General features: G+C 46.8%; 1 protein-coding gene across 1 annotated transcript; it reads left to right on the top strand.

The window, feature by feature from the left end:
• The first annotated feature begins 18,638 nt into the window (after positions 1–18,638).
• On the top strand, positions 18,639–19,679 carry LOC132532714 (vomeronasal type-1 receptor 4-like). The gene has a single exon (XM_060171092.1). The coding sequence runs from the start codon at positions 18,639–18,641 to the stop codon at positions 19,677–19,679; it is 1,041 nt and encodes a 346-aa protein (XP_060027075.1).
• Positions 19,680–20,793: the final 1,114 nt, after the last annotated feature.

Below are 20,793 nucleotides of genomic sequence, written 5' to 3' on the forward strand. Positions count from 1 at the left end.
ATGAGATACATCGCCTTTTATGCATCTCTTCACTGTAAGTGGCAAGGGAAAGGAAATGAGTACTAGAGGGGGCGGAGCAAAAAAAGAGCATGCACAGAACATAGAAAGATTCCATCTAACCAGTGGGGATTAAACCAATACCCTGTAGGCAGGGCGGGACCCAGGTAAAACAGTGATTATGTAAATAGACAACATTGTAAGTAATACAAGCGAACCTAATGTGATGATCAAAACAGAAGGTCATATAAGCAGAATTTAGAAGTATACCAACATTTCCCCCTTTCTTTTTATCTTTTGAACAGAAACCTATATTGTACAGGCATTTTAAATGACCTGGCAGAAGACATGGAGGAACTAGTAACAGAGCAGCAAGAACCAGTGTGATGCCAAGGGGATGCCTGAAGGGGGCGTTTCCTTTCTAAAGGGCAAGGCCTATCAGGAGAAAGGGCGTTTCCTGCCTCTGTGGGTGTCTCTTGCCTCTGGCGGCTCTTTATGCCTTAGAGGGCATTTCCTGCCTCTGTGGGCATCTCTTGCCTCTGGGGTTGTTTCATGCCCCAAAGGGTGTTTTGTGCTTCTGTGCCAGTCCCTGTTCATGTCACCATTATGCTGGACTAGCTTCGCGGGAGGGAGATAAACGACCAGGGACTTATGGCTGAGTGGTACACATTTCAGTCTTTATTCATGTGGAATGCAGTGCAATCTAAGCTGAGCTATATCTAATCACAACCTGTCCTTATATATATACTCGCCAAGTAGGGTGGAAACAGAATGTGACGTAGAGAGGTGGAGCAAAAAAAGAGTGGTGCAAATCAGGGTGTACTAGGAGAGGGGGCAGAGCAAAAAGACATTGTGAACCAGTGAGTATTAAACCAATGCCCTGTAGGCAGGGCAGTGCTGAGTTAACAGTGGTTATGTAAATAGAATACAATGTTAAGCAGGAGGGATTAAACCTATGAAACAGAAGGGGTCTTAGAAGCATACCAACACCTCTGTGGGCAGGACCTAGTAAGGAGGTGGGGGTTCCTACCTCTTGGAACAGAGCCTGAAGTTGAGGGGGCATGGCCTATAGAGTCCCAAGTCTCTGGCTGCAAAGTCCATGCACTGCTGCGGTCAGTCTTTGAGAAACCCAGCAGCATAAAGGGAAACTGCTGTAAAGTTGTGTAAAGTGTCCAAAAGGTGTACCAGTAAGTCCAATAGAAGTGTCAGTCCTAAGCAGATGACTACAGAAGAAATACCAGGAGATGAAAGGCTGCATGCCAGTCTCGATGGGGAATGTCAGCCACCGGAATTCCTCTTTTCTGTAGAGAGTGAGATTTGGAGTATGTGACTCAGTTTCTTCAGGTCGTGCCAGGTCTCATCATTGGTTTCAGGGGTGTGTGTTGTAGTCATGCCATCTTGTGGTTGATTTCAGAGAACAGGGGTTCAAATAGATTTCTGGAGATTCCATTTGAGCAGATGCTTTTTCATGTGAAGACTTGACAGCTGTAATTCACTTACTTGTGAAACAAAACTTGTAGCAGATTAGAAGTTTACTATAATTGATAACTCCATTATAATTGAAATCCTTTCTAGTATGATTTCAAGGTTGTTTAAACAGTTTAAACTTAATAAAATGTGGAAAGGTGAACAGAAGAACCATGGTTAGAAGCCTCAGGCATGAGAACCATTAACATAACCATTGCACTTTTTCTACCCCACCCATACTCATACAGTTTTCAGGATCAAACGTTTCTAAGACGTAAAAAATCAAAAGAGAAAAAAACAATTTTTGGACTGTTTCTGCATGTCTTTAGAATCATGGCTGCATCCAGCTTTTTTTTGTAAAGTCAATGTCATACAAAAATTCACTCATTCAAATCACTCTCTTATGAAACGCAACTGGAAGCAGACAGCAAACTTAAGATATTTAGAGAGAACAATGAGGGGAGAATCGAGAGAAAAGCCGTAGGCAGTTTTTGCTTCTATCATCTTGAGCCAGATTATCCAGATATCACCACATAGCATCATGAGTCCCTGGAGGGCATCCTAGTTCAAAAAGCTCCTCAAAATTCCATTTAGGGTGCTTCTGACGGTACCTGCTAGATTGCTGCAGGCACCCATTTTTAAAAACATCTTCCCATCGAAGAAAGAATTGAATCAGGAGGGTAGAATTAACCACATGTCTCCATTCTTAGGAACTGCCAGGGTACTGGAGAATGCTCTTCAAGTTAGAGTAGTCCTTCTCTGCGGGAAACATGCAAGAGGCAGTCCAGAAAGTCCAAGGAGAAATCTCTGTGCATCTCTCAAGCTCTATGATCACGGTCATAAGGAACCAAAGTTCCCGGTCAGGGAAACAAAGTGTGGTCCAGAGCAAAATGTTCCAGAAACAGAGAAACTGTTTCATGACAAAAAGTAGAGGCTTTGGAAAACCTCTTCATAAGTAGAAAGGCAACCTATGGCGGATGGGTAGCCAAGTTTACTTATCTGGGGGATGGGCGGGTTAGGTCCCACGTTGGATGAGCACCATATGCAAGTCCCTATTCAGGGCACCATTATGCTGGGCTAGCTTCGCGGGCGTGAGACAGACGACCAGGGACTCATGGCTGAGTGGTATGCAATTCAGTCTTTCATGTGGAACGCAGTGCAATCTAAGCTACCTCTAATCACAATCCTGTCCTTACATATTCTGAGGTGGAACTTTCAGGTCGGAAGAGGATGTACATAGGATAGGGGGTGGGGAGAAGGAAAAATGTATGCAAACCAGTGAGGATTAAACCAATGCCCTGGAGGCAGGGCTGTGCTCAGTTAAGCAGGATTAGCGACAGAGGCTATAAGCAGGAGGGAGCTGGCTTACTGCCCAATACTATATATCTCTCTTTCCTGTCAAATAGAAAGAAAAAATATGTCAAAACTGTTTTCCAGGGCTTGTGGATTCACACTGCTGGCACAGAACCCCAGTAATAACCCGGGAGGCAATTAAAAAATTAGAGAATAAGATGGAATCATTTGGTAAAAGCAACAAAACATTCAAGAAAGAGTTAATACCTATAATTTTCTCACTTGTAAGTGGTGGTTGCAATTTTGTTAATTTTTATTTATAAAAGGGAAACACTGATAGAAACCATAGGATAAGAGGAGTACAACTCCACACAACTTCCACCACTGGAACTCTGTATCCCATCCCATCCCATACCCTGATAGCTTTCCTATTCTTTATCCCTCTGGGAGTATGGGACACAGGGTCATGTGGGATGCAGAAGGTGGAAGGTCTGGCTTCTATAATTGCTTCCCCGCTGAATATGGGCATTGACAGGTGGATCCATATTACCAGCCTGCCTCTCTCTTTCCCTAGTGTGGTGGGGCTCTGGGAAAGGAGGGAACCAGGACACATTGGTGGGTTCATCTTCCCAGGGGGTTCCAGATGGCATCATGGTAGCATCTGGAACCTAGTGGCTATAAAAAGAGTTAACATATAGATCCAGACAAATTGTTGACTAATCATAAACATAAAGGATGGAATAGTTTATATGAAGAATAGTTTATATGAAGGTGGTTAGTAATTTTTAATTTTTATTAATGATTTACTATTAATTTACAAGATTGTAAAATAACTGTGGTATAATTCCATACATTTTCCACCATCAGAGTTCCTTTCTTTATTTTTATATTTTTTAAGAATGGTTCAACTCCACACAATTCCCACCACCAGAACTCCATATCCCATCTCCTCCCCAGATAGCTTTCCTAATCTTTAACCTTCCTGAAGCATGGACCCAGGGTCATTATGGGGTGCAGAAGGAAGATGTTCTGGCTTCTGTAATTTCTTCCACCCTGAACATGGGCATTGGCAGGTCTATCCATACTCCCAGCCTGTCGACCCTGAGAGTTCTGTGTCCCATCCTCTCCATTGAAATTTCTCTGTTCTTTATCACTCTAGGGTATGGATCAAAATTATTTTTGGTGGTGCAGAAGGTGGGAGTTCTGCCTTGTGAAATCGCTTATCCACTGGATGTAGCTACTGGAAGTTCTATTTGATTCATACCACTAGCTTATTTTTCACTTTTTAAAAAAATATTATTATACTAGTGATTTAATAATGATCAACAATATTGCGACATTAGAGGGGTATAACTCTAGGGCCAGGTGGTGGCACACCTGATTAAGTACACACATTACAGTGCACAAGGACACAGGTTCAAGGCCCTAGACCACAACTGTGGGGGTGGTGGGAGGCTTCACGAGTGGTGAAGTAGGACTACAGGAATCTCTCTTTCTCTTTCCCTCTCTACCCCCCCCATTCTCAATCTCTCTGTGTCTCTATCCAACAATAAATAAAATACATTTTAAAACAGGAATATAGTTCCCACCACCATAGTTATGTCTCCTAGTCCCTTCTGTATCCTGTCCCCTGCCTGGAAGTGTCCCTACTCTTTACCCCTCTGGGAGTATGGACCAAAGATCTTTATGGGATGCAGAAGGTGGGAGGTCTGGCTTCTGTAATTGCTTCTCAGCTGGCCCTGGGTGTTGACCAGTCAGTCACTACTTCCAGTCTCTGTCATTTTCTTTTTCTTTCTTATTTTGTTAAAAGGGAGAAACTGCCAGTGAAGCCTGATGATGATGATGATGATGATGATGATGATGATGATGATGACAATGGCCCCTATCTACTTATTTTATCTCCCCTGCAGGTTCATGGGCTCTGAGCTGTGCAAAGGACCAAACAATTATAAAGATCTTCAGTGATGACTGTTCATCCCATGACTTGTAGCACAGAAAACACCCTTATCTAGTCTGTCAGGTTCCAAATCTCTGTTCATCACCTAAGAGTTGAACTCACTCAATATGACACAGATCACTAAGGTTCTCAGCAGAAGACAAGTCAGCACAGCAGAGAAGCCAGGAGCCCAGGAGCCATCAGCTCCTGTCAGAGCCCAGCCCTTCCTGCTCCTTTGAGGACCCCCTGCTGCTCCAGGGACCCTGGGAGGACAGAGCCCCTCTCCCCTGAGCAGTGGTCTCTGTGGGGGCCATTGTGCAAAGTGTGTCACTGTCCTCACAGCCAGCACCTGGGCTCTTCCCATCAGTGTCCCCAGTCCCTAAGGCTTCCCTGTCACTTTCACTTCTGGTCACATGCTCACTGGAGCTCAGCAGGGAGGTGTGGTCACTGATCACAAGGCCATATCTCCGGGCCTGGCTGCATCTGCTCACACAGACAGAGGCCATGGCCCCTTCCCACCGAGTCCCCTGTTTCTGGAGTGGCAGAGAGCCGGGACCTCCTGTGCCAGCTCAGGGCAGAGTCTGTAAGGAAGGAGGTGCAGCAGGAGTCTGGTGAGTGACTGTCAGCTAAGAGGTTCGGTGGGGACAGGGCTCCAGTCCCAGAGACACAGGGTTGGAAGTTCCTGATCAGGAACTGGGCTGGGAGGAGAAATGGGGCTGCAGACTGCACAGATTGTCATGGCTGCAGTCCTTGCTGTATGGAACTGCTGCCATTATTTCAAACACAAATGACATGTGAATGGCTGGCAAGGTGACACAGGGGATAATCCTTGGAGTCTCCAGCATGAGGTCCTCAGATGGACCCTGGCATCATATATGCCAAGTGATCACCAGTTGTCTTCCCCTCTAATTCTCTAATAATTATGTAAACATTTTGAAAAAACAAATGATGTTTGACATTCAGATATTTAATATTTAGTGTTTGAAAATCTAACTTCAGTAATTCTTACAGAAACTGAACATCCCTTTTCATCCAGTAGTTGTGGATTCACAGCTCTGGAGAGGTGAGGTTCTAGGACACAGTGATGTGGTTGTCTTCTCAGGGAAGTCAGGATGGAGTCACAGAAGCATCTGGAACTTGGTGGCTGAAATGCAGTAAGATGGAAAGCAGGACAAAGTCTTTTTTTTTTTTTTTTTTTCCCTCCAGGGTTATTGCTGGGCTCGGTGCCTGCACCATGAGTCCACCGCTCCTGGAGGCCATTTTTCCCCCTTTTTGTTGCCCTAGTTGTTGCAGCCTCGTTGCGGTTGACGTTGCTTTGTTGTTGGATAGGACAGAGAGAAATGGAGAGAGGAGGGGAAGACAGAGAGGGGAAGAGAAAGATAGACACCTGCAGACCTGCTTCACCGCCCGTGAAGCGACTCCCCTGCAGGTGGGGAGCCGGGGGCTCAAACCGGGATCTTACGCCGGTCCCTGCGCTTTGCGCCACGTGCGCTTAACCCACTGCAGGACAAAGTCTTTGATAAACAGAAACTATAAGGTAGAAATAGAGCAAATGAAAGTAGGGGCCTCGGGATGGAAGGATGCTGGGAAGTCTATTTTCAGAATGTCCCTAGGAGCCTCTGTCATAGTGATATTTGAAGAATTGCCTTTCAGGATGTTTCAAGATGTATTTGTTTATCTAGAAGAGTGAGAGAGAATCAAAGAATCACTCTGGCAAGAGTTGCTGGGCCAGAAATAAAAGGCCTCATGCTGGAGAGCCAAGTGCTCCAGCCCCTGACCACAGCCTGGGCTTGTGGCCAACTGGACCACTGGAGTCAACTCAGGGCTGCAGGCAGGGACTCTGTCACTGGGCACCATGCAGAGCCAGTGCTAAGAGCCATTGCCTGGAGTCAGGTGGAATCACAGTGGGTTAGCGGGTTTAGCTAATTCATGGGTATATGAGACTGGCTTGTTATCCCTGCCTATCTGTTGGTATGCATGAGACCCCTTCTGTTTCATTTGGTTTAAATCCCCCTTGCTTAACACTATTCTATTTACATAACCACTTCATTCTATTTACATAACCGCTGTTAACAAGCACCTCCCTCCAGGGCATTGGTTCAATCCCCACTGTTTCATGATATGTTTTTGCTCCACCCCCCTCCTTGTCACACCCTGATCCCTTCTCTGTCACACCCTGATTTTCACCAGTCACTTTTCTCTCCACCCTCTCTATGTCACATCATGTTTCCACCCTACTTGAGAAGTATATATAAAGACAGCATTGTGAGTTTTAGAGTACTTTACTTTGAGTTTAGCTTAACTCGTCTTAGATTGTGCTGCGTCCTGCATGAATAAAGAGATACTGCCTACAGCTCAACCATGAGTCCCTGGTCGTCTGTTACCCGCCCGTGAAGCCAGCCCGGTGAAAACAACATAACCCATCGAAAACAACACCTATCATTTCTTATTTTGTGGCAACTAATATGTCACGTCCTGTATTGATGTACTACCATAATAAAGCTTTGATTGTTTAAACCTGCTCCCAGTGGTGGTGTGGCCAAGATCATTATGCGCCACAGCAAAATATTTTTTATTTTAATTACAACAACTAAAGAAAAGTTATAACAATGGAAATAAATAAAAAGGCAGAGAAGCAGGGCCTCATCATGGCCTGTGGGTGGCCATCCAGCCAGGGGACTCAGTCCTGAGTTTAGTCTCCGGAATAACGAATAGGAAAGCTATCAGGGGAAGGGATGGGATAAAAGGTCTTGGGAATTGTATGAAGTTGTACCCCTCTTATCCTATGGCTCAGTCAATGTTTCCTTTTTATAAATAAAAAATTAAATTAAAGAAACAGGCATTTTGTCTGCATTCTTAGGAAACAATCTGTCTGGTCTGTCTCCCCTTGTAACTGAAATGTAGCCATGCCATGAACTGTGTTGAAGCCTGTGCTGTTTCTCTGTCAGCAGCAGAGAACCTCCTGGAGCTGTCAAGTTCTCTTGCCCACTGGTGAAGTAAACACCTGTCTTTTGACCACACCTGGCTCAGCTCTTCTGTTTGGGGATGAATTTCTGCAACATTTCTGGTGCCGGGACTCATGCCTGACATGAATCACTGCCAAAGCCCCTAGCTGGTTTGGTGAAGGGGATCGGGCTCTCCTCAGGGCCACAGGCCTGATTCTCCAGAGACAGAATCAGGAAGTGCACACCATGGCTGTATTCTGGGGTCACCCTTCTGCAGAGGTCAGGCACAGACTGCAGCCCCTGGACAGCATGACCTCCAGGTGACTTAGAGACTCTCAGTAAGCCAGGCTCTCTGGACGGGTAAGGTAGCCCCCGGGGAAGTCAGGTAGTCAGCTTGGGTTTGATCACCTGACGTCTGGGTGGGTTTCTGGTGCCCCACATTGGGAGAGAGCTCCCGGGGCCGGACACCCCACACCTCACTGAGTTCATGTCTGATCAGAACTAGCTTAAGAATTTAAAATCTCTTATCTCCCTGTTACTTCTAGATACTGGCTGTCTATTCAAGACATACTTAAAGAATAAAAATATTAGAGAAAAATTAATGTGTGTGAGTATGTTGCAACTCTGTAGTTAGAGGATAAATATTTGCAAACTGGGGAGGGCAAATTGTTATGTTCAAGCAACTGTCCCATGGAAACACATGGAGCAGAACAGCAAATTGAGAAGATAAAGTGGTAGAGAGAGAGACAGTGTCCCCTAGTCTTCCTACCACTGAACTAGTCCCCCAAATTCTTGGCTCTCACATTCCACACTGCTATGTTCTCAGTACCCAGAAGGACCAACTGCTGAAAGTCCTTACACTCTCAGGGCTTGTACACTCCCTGCCCACACTGGCCTTTGATTCTCTCCAGCATCAGGCCTGTGTCTTCTAGCTCTCCATGTGCACTCTGCTCGCACCCTTTCTCCCCACAGCCCAAATCTTCCCTGAAACCCTCTCTCCACAACTACCTCTTAGCTATTCCATGAAAAATCCACGTTGGTGTCCCACCAGAACCACAGATTCCCTGGATTCTGTCAGACCAGTGAGGCCACACTACAGCATTTCTTAGATGACGGCCAGTCTGACAGACTGCCTTTGTGGGGTGTGCCAGGCTGAAGGGAACAGAGAAGGGGCAGGAGGAGCATGTGACCCCCCACACAACCTCTGGTCTGCAGACACTGGGCTCCCCCTATGAGGGAGGGATGCTGACAGCCAGCATGTGGGTCTACAGGGGCCATGAGAGAACCTGAGCGTTACTGTGTGAGTGTCTGAGTGTGAGGACATGAGCTGAGGCTGTGGGGGGGCCGGGCGAGGTGCTGTGACAGTCTGGGGGGTGTGGGGAGAGTGTGAGCCTGCTGGAGCCAGTGGCCCAGGGTCTGCTTCAGCCTGTGGCCTGAGTGAGGGAGGACCGTCCCCACTGAGACTCAAGTCCCTGAAATGGCAAACTGTCACTTTTGGAATTCCTCAATGGAAATGATGTAGAACCCACTATCCTTACACTTTGGACAATTCATTCATCACAAGAGTAAGCAAAGTACATTACAGAATGGGTAGCCATCACCACCAGCAAGTGCAGAGAAAGGCTGTGAATCTAGGTTTTTCAAACTGAGGGAGGAGACCTGAGATTGTTTATCTCAGCTCTACCCAGAAATTCACTGCTGTGACCAGTTTGTTCCAATAATAGACAGATAGTAGATAGATAATATGATAGATAGATAGAAAGACTGACAGACAGATGCTAGACAGATTTAGGCAGGGCAGCACTACACTTTTCTCCAGTGTGGTTGCTGCTGGACTCACACCTGGCTGCAGGGCTGAGGAACCAGGCACGTCCCAGGTGAGCTATATTGTTGGCCCATATTAGATTTTGTTAAAAGGGAGAAACTGCCAGTGAAGCCTGATGATGGTGATGATGAGGAGGATGATGATGAGGATGATGATGATGATGATGATGGTGGTGGTGGCCCCTATCTACTTATTTCATCTCCCCTGCAGGCTGATGGACTCTGAGCAGTGCAAAGAACCAAATAAATGATTGTAACAATCTTCAGTGATGACTGTTCATCCCATGACTTGTAGCACAGAAAACACCCTTATCTAGCCTGTCAGGCTCCAAATCTATGCTCATCACCTAAGAGTTGGATTCACTCAATGGGACACAGATCACTAAGGTTCTCAGCAGAAAACAAGTCAGCACAGCAGAGAAGCCAGGAGCCCAGGAGCCATCAGCTCCTGTCAGAGCCCAGCCCCTCTTGCTCCTCTGAGGAGCCCCTGCTGCTCCAGGGACCCTGGGAGGACAGAGCCCCTCTCCCCTGGGCAGTGGTCTCTGTGGGGGCCATTGTGCAAAGTGTGTCACTGTCCTCACAGCCAGCACCTGGGTTTTTCCCATCAGTGTCCCCAGTCCCCAAGGCTGCCCTGTCACTTTCACTTCTGGTGACATGCTCACTGGGGCTCAGTAGGGAGGTGAGGTCACTGATCACAAGGCCATATCTCAGGGTCTGGCTGCATCTGCTCACACAGGCAGAGGCCATGGCCCCTTAACACTGAGTCCCCATCCTTACAGGGGCAGAGAGCCGGGAAGTCATGTGCCAGCTCAGGGCAGAGTCTGTAAGGAAGGAGGTGCAGCAGGATTCTGGTGAGTGACTGTCAGCTAAGGGCTTCTGTGAGGCTGGGGCTCCAGTCCCAAATTCGCAGGGCGGGAAATTCCTGAGACAGGAGCTGGGCTGGGAGGAGAAATGGGGCTGCAGACTATATAGCCTGTCCCTGCTGCAGTCCTTGCTGGCAGGAACTGTTGCCATTATTTCAAATACAACTGACACGTGAATGGCTGGCAAGGTGACACAGGGGATAAACCTTGGACTCTCCAGCATGAGGCCCTCAGCTGGACCCTGGCATCATATGTTTGCAGTGATCACCAGTTCTCTTCCCCTCTCTAATTCTCTAATAAATATGTAATCACATTTGAGAAAAAAATGATGTTTGATTTTCAGATATTTAATATTTACTGTTTGAAAATCTAACTTCAGTAATTCTTACAGAAACTGAACATCCCTTTTCAGTTTGAGAGGAGGTTCCTGTTAGTCTCCCTGTCAAGAGCAGGAAGGACCTACTGGCATCCTGGAGTCTGTGCAGACAGTGTCACTAGAGGGCAGGCTGCAGCCCCAGCTGTGTCGTCTGAACCTTGGTGACAGGGCCTTCTGGCAGCTACTACTTCAGTCTATAGTGGGAGCATTCATGTCTGAGGAGGATGATGAGACTGTTTTCATTCTGCAACTACAAGGTAGGACATTTTTAATATATATTTCAGAAAGAAATTTTAAGCAAAAATATACCTGATGGTAATTTGTTGTTGTTTATATCCATTTCCATTTTACCTTGCCTTTCTCTGCATGTCCCTTTACCCCCTGTGCAAGCTATCGTGTTCACATCCACTCTGCCTCTCTTAAACTAGGGAGGAATCAATACACTCCAAAGAGTGTGGTAATCTAAAACCTTTACTGCTGCACTTGATCTAAGACTTGTGTGTGTTGTCACAAAGTCAATGTGTCACTAGGCTGCATGAGAACAGGACATTCCTCTCAGCTCCTGTGCCCTGTGACATGGCCCTTGTGATTCTGGTAGAAGAGCCAGTGGGGCTTTTCAAACATGTGGTCAGCACGTGGACATTCAGCTGACCTTGGTCAGAGGAAGCTGCATTTGCAGTTAACAGGAGCAGCTCAGCTGGCCTCACCAGGGATTCTCAACTCAATTCAGAATTGACTGATGAAAAACATGAGTCATTATAAGAACAAAATCTGGAAGCTGTCAAAACTGTCAAGTCACTTGGAATGTATAAGAGACAGTGAGATCACATCAGGGACTCCTGGTGCCCCAGCTGTCCTGACTGAGGAGTGCAGAGAGGGGCTGAAAGTCCTGCCTTTGCCACAACCCACCCCACACTACTCCTGAACTGTGTGTGTCTGACAGAGGCTTCCTCATTCATGTCTCATCTCTGGCCTTTGCACAGAGAGATGACAGGAGAGCCCATGTCTCAGCTCTGTGTAGTGAGGGGTTTATGCAAAGTGTTATTGAAAGGTCATTAACATCAGTGGTTAAAACTTTACCAGGATCCAGCAAAATAGTTCACATAGACTGTGCACATGCTTTGCCATGTTGTGATCTAACTTTGAGCCTGGCCCCTACTTCCGTGCAGGAAACATCAGTGCTGTGATATCTTTCCCTTTTCCATGTCTGTCTCTGTCCCTTGCTTTATATCTGAAAAAGCCTGGAGCTTGAAGTCCCAGCAGCATAGTTACTGGCTTCCAGCGCCCATGCTGCCTGCACAGCCTGTCTCCCTGCTGCTCTGAGCATGAAGGGGAACGGCCGTCATCTAGAAACCAGAATGTCCTCTGGGCATGTGGCAGTGGGACTCGTCTTTGCATTCCAGACCTTGGTGGGGTCTCTGGGGAACTTCTGTCTGATTTTCCACTACATCTCCCTCCACTTCTCTGAGCTCAGGGTGAGGCCCACAGATGTGATTCTCAGACACCTGACCACTGCCAAGTCTGTGGTCATTATTTTCAAAGAAGGCACACAGACCATGGCAGCTTTGGGGGTGACAGACTTCCTCAGTGAACTGAACTGCAAACTTGTCTTCTACCTTCACAGGGTGGGCAAGGGGGGTTCCATGGGCACCACCTGCCTCCTGGGTGTGTGTGAGATGGTCACCATCAGCCCCTGGACCTCCAGGTGGGCCCAGCACAAAGACAAGGCTGCCCAGAACACTGAGCACTACACAGTCCTCATCTGGATACTGCACCTGTCAGTCAACTACGTTATTTTAGAAAGTATGACTAGTACACTGAGAAACAAAAACATGACACAAAAATAGGATTTCGGATATTGTTCTGCCACATTTAAAAGTGAAATCATAGCTTCACTCTACAGAGCACTGCTTTCAGTCCCTGAAGCGCTGTCTCTGGGCCTCATGCTCTGGGCCAGTGGCTCCATGGTCTCCATGCTCCACAGGCACAAGCAGCAGGTCCAGCACCTTCACAGAGCTCGTGTCACCCCCAGAGCTGCCCCTGAGACCAGGGCCACCCAGATCATCCTGGTGCTGGTCAGCTCCTTTGTCACCTGCTATACCCTCTCCTCCACCTGTCTCCTCTGTGTTACTCTGCCAAAGAATCCCAGCTGGTGGATGGTGAAACTCTGCTCTACTGGCTGCATCTTTCCCCACTGTCAGCCCCTTCCTCCTCATGAGACACTGCTCCAGGCTATGTGGGCACTGCTGGGTCTGCATGAGGAATATAAGTTGCTTCAATATGATCAAGAAACTTTAATGATGATCATTTGTTGTTTTAATATTTTTCTCATTTATCTCATCTTTTTCAACATGCTTAGTATGATTAGCAAACTCTCATGATTCAGCTAAGTAGTGTATACCTAGCTAGTAGTGCAGACCAAGCTTTGTCTCCATACTTAAAAAGTAAACGGTAATGAAGATTATATTAAAGTACCATCTTTTTTTCCCTCCAGGTTTATTACTAGGGCTCGGTGCTGGCACCACAAATCTACCACTCTTGGTGTTTTCTATTTTTCTCTTCTATTTTATTGGTTGGACAGAGAGAAATTGAGAAGAGAGAGTTAACAGAATGGTGTATAAGACAGACACCTGGAGATGTGCTCCCTGCTCAGGAAACATTCTCTCTGCAGGTGAGAAGTGAGGACTCAAACCTAGGTCTTTGAGCGTACTAATGGGTGCACTCAAAAAGGTGTGTCACTGCACTGCCCCCAAATTATTTTTGTTATGTAGATTCCTTTTTTAATATTTATGTATTCCTTTTTGTTTCCCTTGTTTTTCATTGTTGTAGTTATTGCTGTTATTGATATTCTTATTGTTGGATAGGACAGAGAGAAATGGAGAGAGGAGGGGAAGACAGACAGGGGGACAGAATGATAGGCACCTGCAGACCGGCTTCACCACCAGTGATGCGACTCCCTTGCAGGTGGGGAGTCAGGGACTCAAAGGGAGATCCTTGAGTTTGTCCTTGCACTTTGCGCCATGTGCACAAAACCTGTTGTGCTACTGCCCGACTCCCACTGCTCAAATTCTTAAGGTAGAAAGAGAGACACAGAGATAGAAACACCACAACATACTCCCATTGCCGCGGACCACTCAGTGGGTGAGCAGCAGGAGGGTCAGGGGTCTTGAAGGCAACCTCCCAGGTGGGTCAGGAGTCGGTGAGGGAGAACAGATAGACACCACACTCTATTGGAGGGTGAATCTGGACTCGTTTTTAATAGTGAAACTGCATTAGCTTTTATACTTTTTTCAGGTTACATACAGGTTGCCTAAGCAACCAGCTCATAAAGAAGTAACAATAGTCTTGTGGCTTTGGCAGGCTACATGTTATTCCCCCATAACTGTAAAGAATGGGTACAATACTTTGTATCGTTCTGTTCCCAGGGGAGGTCATACCCAGAATTGTTTTAGACTTTTGCTGAGGGCTATCTCTACCATTAATCTTCTATGGGGGCATACAGATCTTTGACTAGTCGTGGACCACTGCTCATCTAGGTCTGGTACAGTTTAACTATTAATCTTTCTTTGTTTCAATATGTCAACTTGTACCTGGGAGGCCTCAATCTCTGTATTGTTTCTATGAGGGGCAAATCATAACATGACTTGTTTTGTCCGTCTATGCTGACCCACCTTCTCCACTTTCATAATGTAACTTTCAAATATGCTCCTGTGTAAGGGAGAGGGGGTGCTTTTGACTCTCCATTCCCACCAGGCACTGCCAAAGCATTATTAATCAATTGAGACAGTATAATTGTTTGTAGCAATAATGGGGGGAGAATGTGTCGACCCATTCCCATCCTTCTGCCCAGCTTCTTTGAAGTCTGAATGCAGGTCCAGAGGAGATGACTTTGTCAGTCTCTCTGGTGGTCATGACGGGGTGGCGCATCCCATCCCCCAGTGTGATGGAGACCAGACTCAAACCTGGCTCTAGGCATCAATTAGCAAGCATATTTGCAGGTGAGATATCTTGTTTGCACTGATCTGATTTGTTAAAAGGGAAGAAGCAGGGCTGAGGTAGTCATTCACCCACCAAATCACACATCTTATAGTGCTTATGAACCTAGGTGCAATCCCCAGTCCCCACCTACAGGAGAAATGCTTCTCTGTGTCTCTATTCTAACAGATAAAATGAATGAATGAAAATAAGTTTTTTATTAAAATGGCAGCAGAAAATGCCAATCAAACCAGCCAGTGGTGCTCCTTGTCTGTTTATAAAGATATCCTTGCTCAAGCCCTGTTTGTCCAGACTTCCTGTCATGATGGGGTCAGTCCTGCTCAGTCACATGTTCTTACAGAATCCACTGTCACCTCCCTGCATGCTCATGGGCTCTAAACTGTGCAGATGACCAATGATTTCTAAAGAGACTGCAGGCCGCTCTGGGTTCCCCAACAACCTGGCCACTGGGGCCAAGGGTCAGAGCGACTCCCTAGGAAGTCCCAGGGTGACTCTGCGTGTCAGGGTGATGTGCTTGAGAGAAACTCAGACTCATTCAACTACAGGAGCAGCCTTGGAAGGTGGGCAACTCGTTTACTGAAAGAAAATTCAGGCAGATATACCCCTAACTCTGGGGAAAATTGAGGTATCCATTAACCCAAACACAGAGCAACACAATGCATAGTCAGATTTTGACCAACAGACTCTTTGATCACAAGTAAAATGTTACTGTACAAGGTTTATTCACAAGGTTTACAATGTATATTTTTCTGGAGGTAGATTGCAGGCACTTTAGGGCAGCAGGGGGAGAAAGGAAGGCAGCTGAGCAATCAGGATATTTGCTGGTGGTGTTTAAGTTGATCACACCCAGTAATCCATGGCTTCTAATTAAAGAAGGAAAGGGGGGGAGGTGTGACAATGAGAGAGGCTCCCATGTCCAGGGGTCCAGCCATCATAAATTCCAGAGGTCAGGGGGAACCAGCCATATCTCAACCATGGTGGGAGGGATTGGGGTCCAACCCACACAGACCTCATGGAAACTATGGCCTGGGCTTTCCCAGGCAATGGGTCCAGCAAGAGACTACTGTCCATTCCATTATTTGTATTACATGAACTCTTATCTGGTTCATTGTGAAACTAAAAATAGATGTTTATAACATAATAGTTGGTATAATATAAAGTTCAGCAAATCAGTCAGTACAGCAGAAAGCCAGGAGCCCAGGAGCAATCAGCTCCTGTCAGAGCCCAGCCCTTCTTGCTCCTCTGAGGAGCATATGCTGCTCCAGGGACCCTGGGAGGACAGAGCCCCTCTCCCCTGGGCAGTGGTCTCTGTGGGGGCCATTGTGCAAAGTGTGTCACTGTCCTCACAGCCAGCACCTGGATTCTTCCCATCAGCTTCCCAGTCCCCAGTGCTTCCCTGTTGCTGTCACTCCTGGTGACATGCTCACTGGGGATCAGCAGGGAGGTGAGGTCACTGATCACAAGGCCATATCTCAGGGTATGGTTGCATCTGCTCACACAGGTAGAGGCCGTGGCCCCTTCCCACTGAGTCCCTTGTCCCTGCAGCGGCAGAGAGCCAGGACCTCCTGTGCCAGCTCAGGGCAGAATCTGTAAGGAAGGAGGTGCAGCAGGAGTCTGGTGAGTGACTGTCAGCTAAAGGGTTCTTGGGTACAGGGCTCCAGTCCCAGTGACAAAGAGATAGAGAGTGACATCCTCTGTTTACTACCCAACACTGCCTATCCCTCTCTCCTCTCATTCCCTCCCTCACTCTCCCTCTCTGTAATAAAGAAACGAGTCTCTTTAGATGACTTTAGCTTTTTAAATGAATGCTCAGTATTCCTTACAGAACACACAGATAGCACTTTCTGAAGTGGTGCCTGGAATTCCCAGGTGCCAGTGATCAAGTTCAGGAGGGTGAGCTGGCAACCTGGGACCCACTACCCTGATGGAAGGACAGTGTCTGGGAATTGAAAATTTTTCTCTAACACTTGCTTGCAATACAGTTAAGTTAGACAGACTCTGTGACTCCTGGAGGTCTCCTGTGTCGGCTCCTTATCCCGGATTCTCCCTTGAGCTAAGACATCGCAGGTAAACGATAAAATTGTACCTGCTGCAGACACCAGTGGCTATGGGCATGTTGTGCTTTCTGCTGTTTTCTGCTTTGCGAATATTTTTGTACCAATCAGCTGGACAAGTAACTCTTTATGTCTTTACTTCTCACTCTGAATTCTTAAGGGTTTTTTTTCTTATCATAAATGGGTGCAGGACTTTATCAAGTGCTTTTTCTGCATCAGCTGATAAGTTCATGTGAATTTTGTCGTGTGTGTGTGTGTGTGTGTGTGTGTGTGTGTGTGTGTGTGTGTGTATGTGCTTATGGTGGATTCCATTGATTGACCTGAAAGTGCTGAATCATCCCTGTGTCCCAGGTAAGAATCCCCCTTGGTCACAGTGGATTATTCTCTTATCATATTGTTGGATTCTATTAGCCAAGACTTTAAAAATATTTATTATATTTATTTATTCCCTTATGTTTCCCTTGTTGTTTTTCATTGTTGTAGTAGTCATTATTGTTGTCATGGATAGGAGACAAATAAAATGGAGAGAGGAAGGGACGACAGAGAGGGTGAGAGAAAGACAGACACCTGCAGATCTGCTTCACCACCTGTGGAGCAACTCTCATGCAGGTGGAGAGCCAGGGGCTCGAACCGGGATGCTAATGCCTGTCCTTATGCTTAATCACCACCTGTGTTAACCCGCTGTGCTACCACCTGACTCCCTAAGCCAAGACTTTTTTTGAGAGTCAATATATATCAGGGATATAGATCTGTAGTATTTTTTGTTGTTTTTGTTTTTGTTTTTTGGTGGAGTCCTTTTCTGTTATGGGGACCAAAATGATATATTAGCCTCATAAGAGATGTTTGAGAGGATTCCCTTTTATTCTATTTTCTGGAAGAGTTTGAGGAGAATACCCCACTCTACACAAGGTTTCACAAGTCTTGCCCAATGGCTCTTTAGTTCACGAGGGTATGAAGAGAGAGTTCTGTGGGGTTTGATAAGAATTCATCTGTCTCCATAATAACAACCTAACTTTTTTACATAATGTTTTATGTCTTATAGATCACATAGAGTGGGACACAGTGAGGAGGGATTGTTCGGCACCATGACCTGTGACATTGTTCTTGTGACCCTGACATGACGTTGAACCAGGGTCTCTGACGGCCAGTCAGCTGTATTGTGCTGGTCCCGTGTGGGCAGTGGATGGACTCTAGTCACAGTCTACAACAACCTGTCCTTGTAATGAAATGGTCAGTAGGATTTTCAACTATGACTGTGATGTTTACTGACAGAATTTTCACACATGAAAAGAAAATGAGAATAACAAAAAATTAGTATTGTGTGAATGACACGACCTGCTCAAAGAAAGAAACCTCTCCACAGAACTGAGTTATCTGAGTCCCAGAAGTCCCTGCTGAGGAGTGTGGCAAGGGGAGAGCCCTGCTTTTACCGTCATCCTCCTCCCACTCTGCTGCTGAACCCCACGGGGCTCTTCATTCGTGTCTAACCATCGTCCCTCTGCACAGTGAGATGAGAGGAACGTGTGTCTGTGGAGACACCAGTCTGAACATCTCTGATCTTGTCTGATCTTGGAAACCAAGCAGGGAGGGGCAGGGCTGGTTAGCACCTGGATAGGAGACATGAGCCTCTGTGGCATGGTCATGAACACAATGGCATTGCCCTGAGCCCAGTGCCGCAAGGACAAATACAGACTCAGTGCCTTTGAAATGCCAGCAGAGGTGGAGATTCCAATGGTTCAGTACAAATGACAAATTGTCCACAGGATAGGCTGGGACTGACGGAAAAATATTAAATTTCAGAGAACCTGCCCCTCTGCCTCCTGCTTTCTGTTCCTTGCAGGCTTCTCTGACTGGAAGGCAGACAGCTGTCAACCGGGAACCAGCAGAATGGAGTCTCAGCATGGAGCACTGGGACTTGTCTTTGCTTTGCAGACCTCATTGGGGACCCTGGGAAATTATATCCTGCTTTGCCACTATGTCTCCCTGTCCCTTGCAGGACACAGGGTGAGGCCCACAGACATGATTCTTAGACACCTGACCATCGCCAACTCCGTGGTCATTCTCTCCAAAGGAGTCACACAGACCATGGCAGCTTTGGGGGTGACAGACTTCCTCAGTGATCTGGGATGCAAACTTGTCTTCTACCTTCACAGGGTGGGAAGGGGGGTTTCCATGGGCACCACCTGCCTCCTGGGTGTTTGTCAAATGGTCACCATCAGCCCCTGGACCTCCAGGTGGGCCCAGCACAAAGACAGGGCTGCCCAGAACACCGAGCACTACACAGTCCTCATCTGGATACTGCACCTGTCAGTCAACTACGTTATTTTAGCAAGTATGACTAGTACACTGAGTAACAAAAACATGACACATAAACAGGATTTTGGATATTGTTCTGCCACATTTAAAGATGGAATTGTAGCTTCACTCTACAGAGCACTGTTCTCATTCCCTGACGTGCTCTCTATGGGCCTCATGACCTGGGCCAGTGGCTCCATGGTCTCCATGCTCCACAGGCACAAGCAGCAGGTCCAGCACCTTCACAGAGCTCATGTCACCCCCAGAGATGCCCCTGAGACCAGGGCAACCCAGAGCATCCTGGTGCTTGTCAGCACCTTTGTAACCTGTGACACCCTCTCCTCCACCTGTCACCTCTGCGTTACTCTGTCAAAGAATCCCAGCTGGTGGTTGGTGAACCTCTCTGCTCTACTGACTGCATCTTTCCCCACTGTCAGCCCTTTCCTCCTCATGAGCCAGAACTCCAGGCTTTGTGGTCCCTGCCAGGTCTGCATGAGGAACTTGACTCCCCACCACTATCATGAGGAAGGTGGACTTTCTGTGCTTTTGCACAGAATTGAGTCCATCCTCAGATGCCCCTGCTTTATTATTACCCTATCAGAACACAATCAACAAGGCTGCGATGGTATTTAATCCTTAAAATTTCAAGTAAAATGTAGTGTATTGGAATGTAAACTGCAATTTATTGGCATTTTCTTTTTTATTATTATCTTTATTTAATGTGCTGGTGCCAGTTTAGGGTGCCATATGCCCAGCTAGCTTAGCAGGCAGGAGATGACAAGGGACTCATGGCTGAGCTGGGAACGAAGTTCAATCTTTATTGAGTGGGAATGCAGTTCAATCTATCTATCTCTAATCACAATCTTCTCCTTATATCTTCTGATGCGGAAGTGTCAGGTCTGAAGAGGATGTATGTAGGATAGGGGGTGGGGAGAAGGCAAAAGCACTCAAACCAGTGGGGATTAAACCAATGAAAACAATGATTATGTAAATAGACCACAGAGTTAAGCAATGCAACAGAAGGGGTCTTAGAAGCAGAATTTAGAAACAGACCAACATTTAACCCTTTCTTTTTAACTAATGGCCATAGTATCAGGAGTGTGGGGTGAACAGAAATCTATATCGTACAGGCATTTTCAAAAGAACTGGCACAAGACAGGGAGGAACAAGTAGGAGAGCATCAAGAACCAGTGTGATGCCAAGGGGAGGCCTGAATGGGTGTTTCCTGCCTCAAAGGGCAGTACCTATCAGCCGAAAGGGGGTTTCTTGCCTCTAGGGGCATCTCTTGCCTCTGGGGGCGTTTCATGCCTCAAAGGGAGTTTCTTGCCTCTGGGAGCAGGACCTAGTAAGGAGGAGGGGGTCCTGACTCTGAGGACAGGGCCTGCAAGCGAGGAGGTGTGGCCTATATAGTCCCAAGGCTTCTGGCAGCAAAGTCCTTGGACTGCTGTAGTCAGTCTTTGAGAAGTCCACCAGTGTAAAGGGAAACTGCTGTAAAGTTGCGTAAAGTGTCCAAGAGGTATACCAGTAAGTTCGATAGAAGTGTCATTCCAGACTTCCGGAGGTGGAGCTACGAGCAGCAGATCGCTTTCTCTTCTCTCCTCTCCTCTCCCGGATCAACTAGGAATACCAAAGGAGACCACCCGGACCGAAACAAGACAGGACCAGAATGACCACAGGAACCCAGTAAATCACCCGTGAGTACAAACATGCGTGGCTGGTGACAGAGAGGAGAGAGGGGCCTAAGGAG

Source organism: Erinaceus europaeus, chromosome 2 (genome assembly GCF_950295315.1).
Source record: "Erinaceus europaeus chromosome 2, mEriEur2.1, whole genome shotgun sequence".
NCBI classification, from domain to species: Eukaryota; Metazoa; Chordata; class Mammalia; order Eulipotyphla; family Erinaceidae; genus Erinaceus; species Erinaceus europaeus.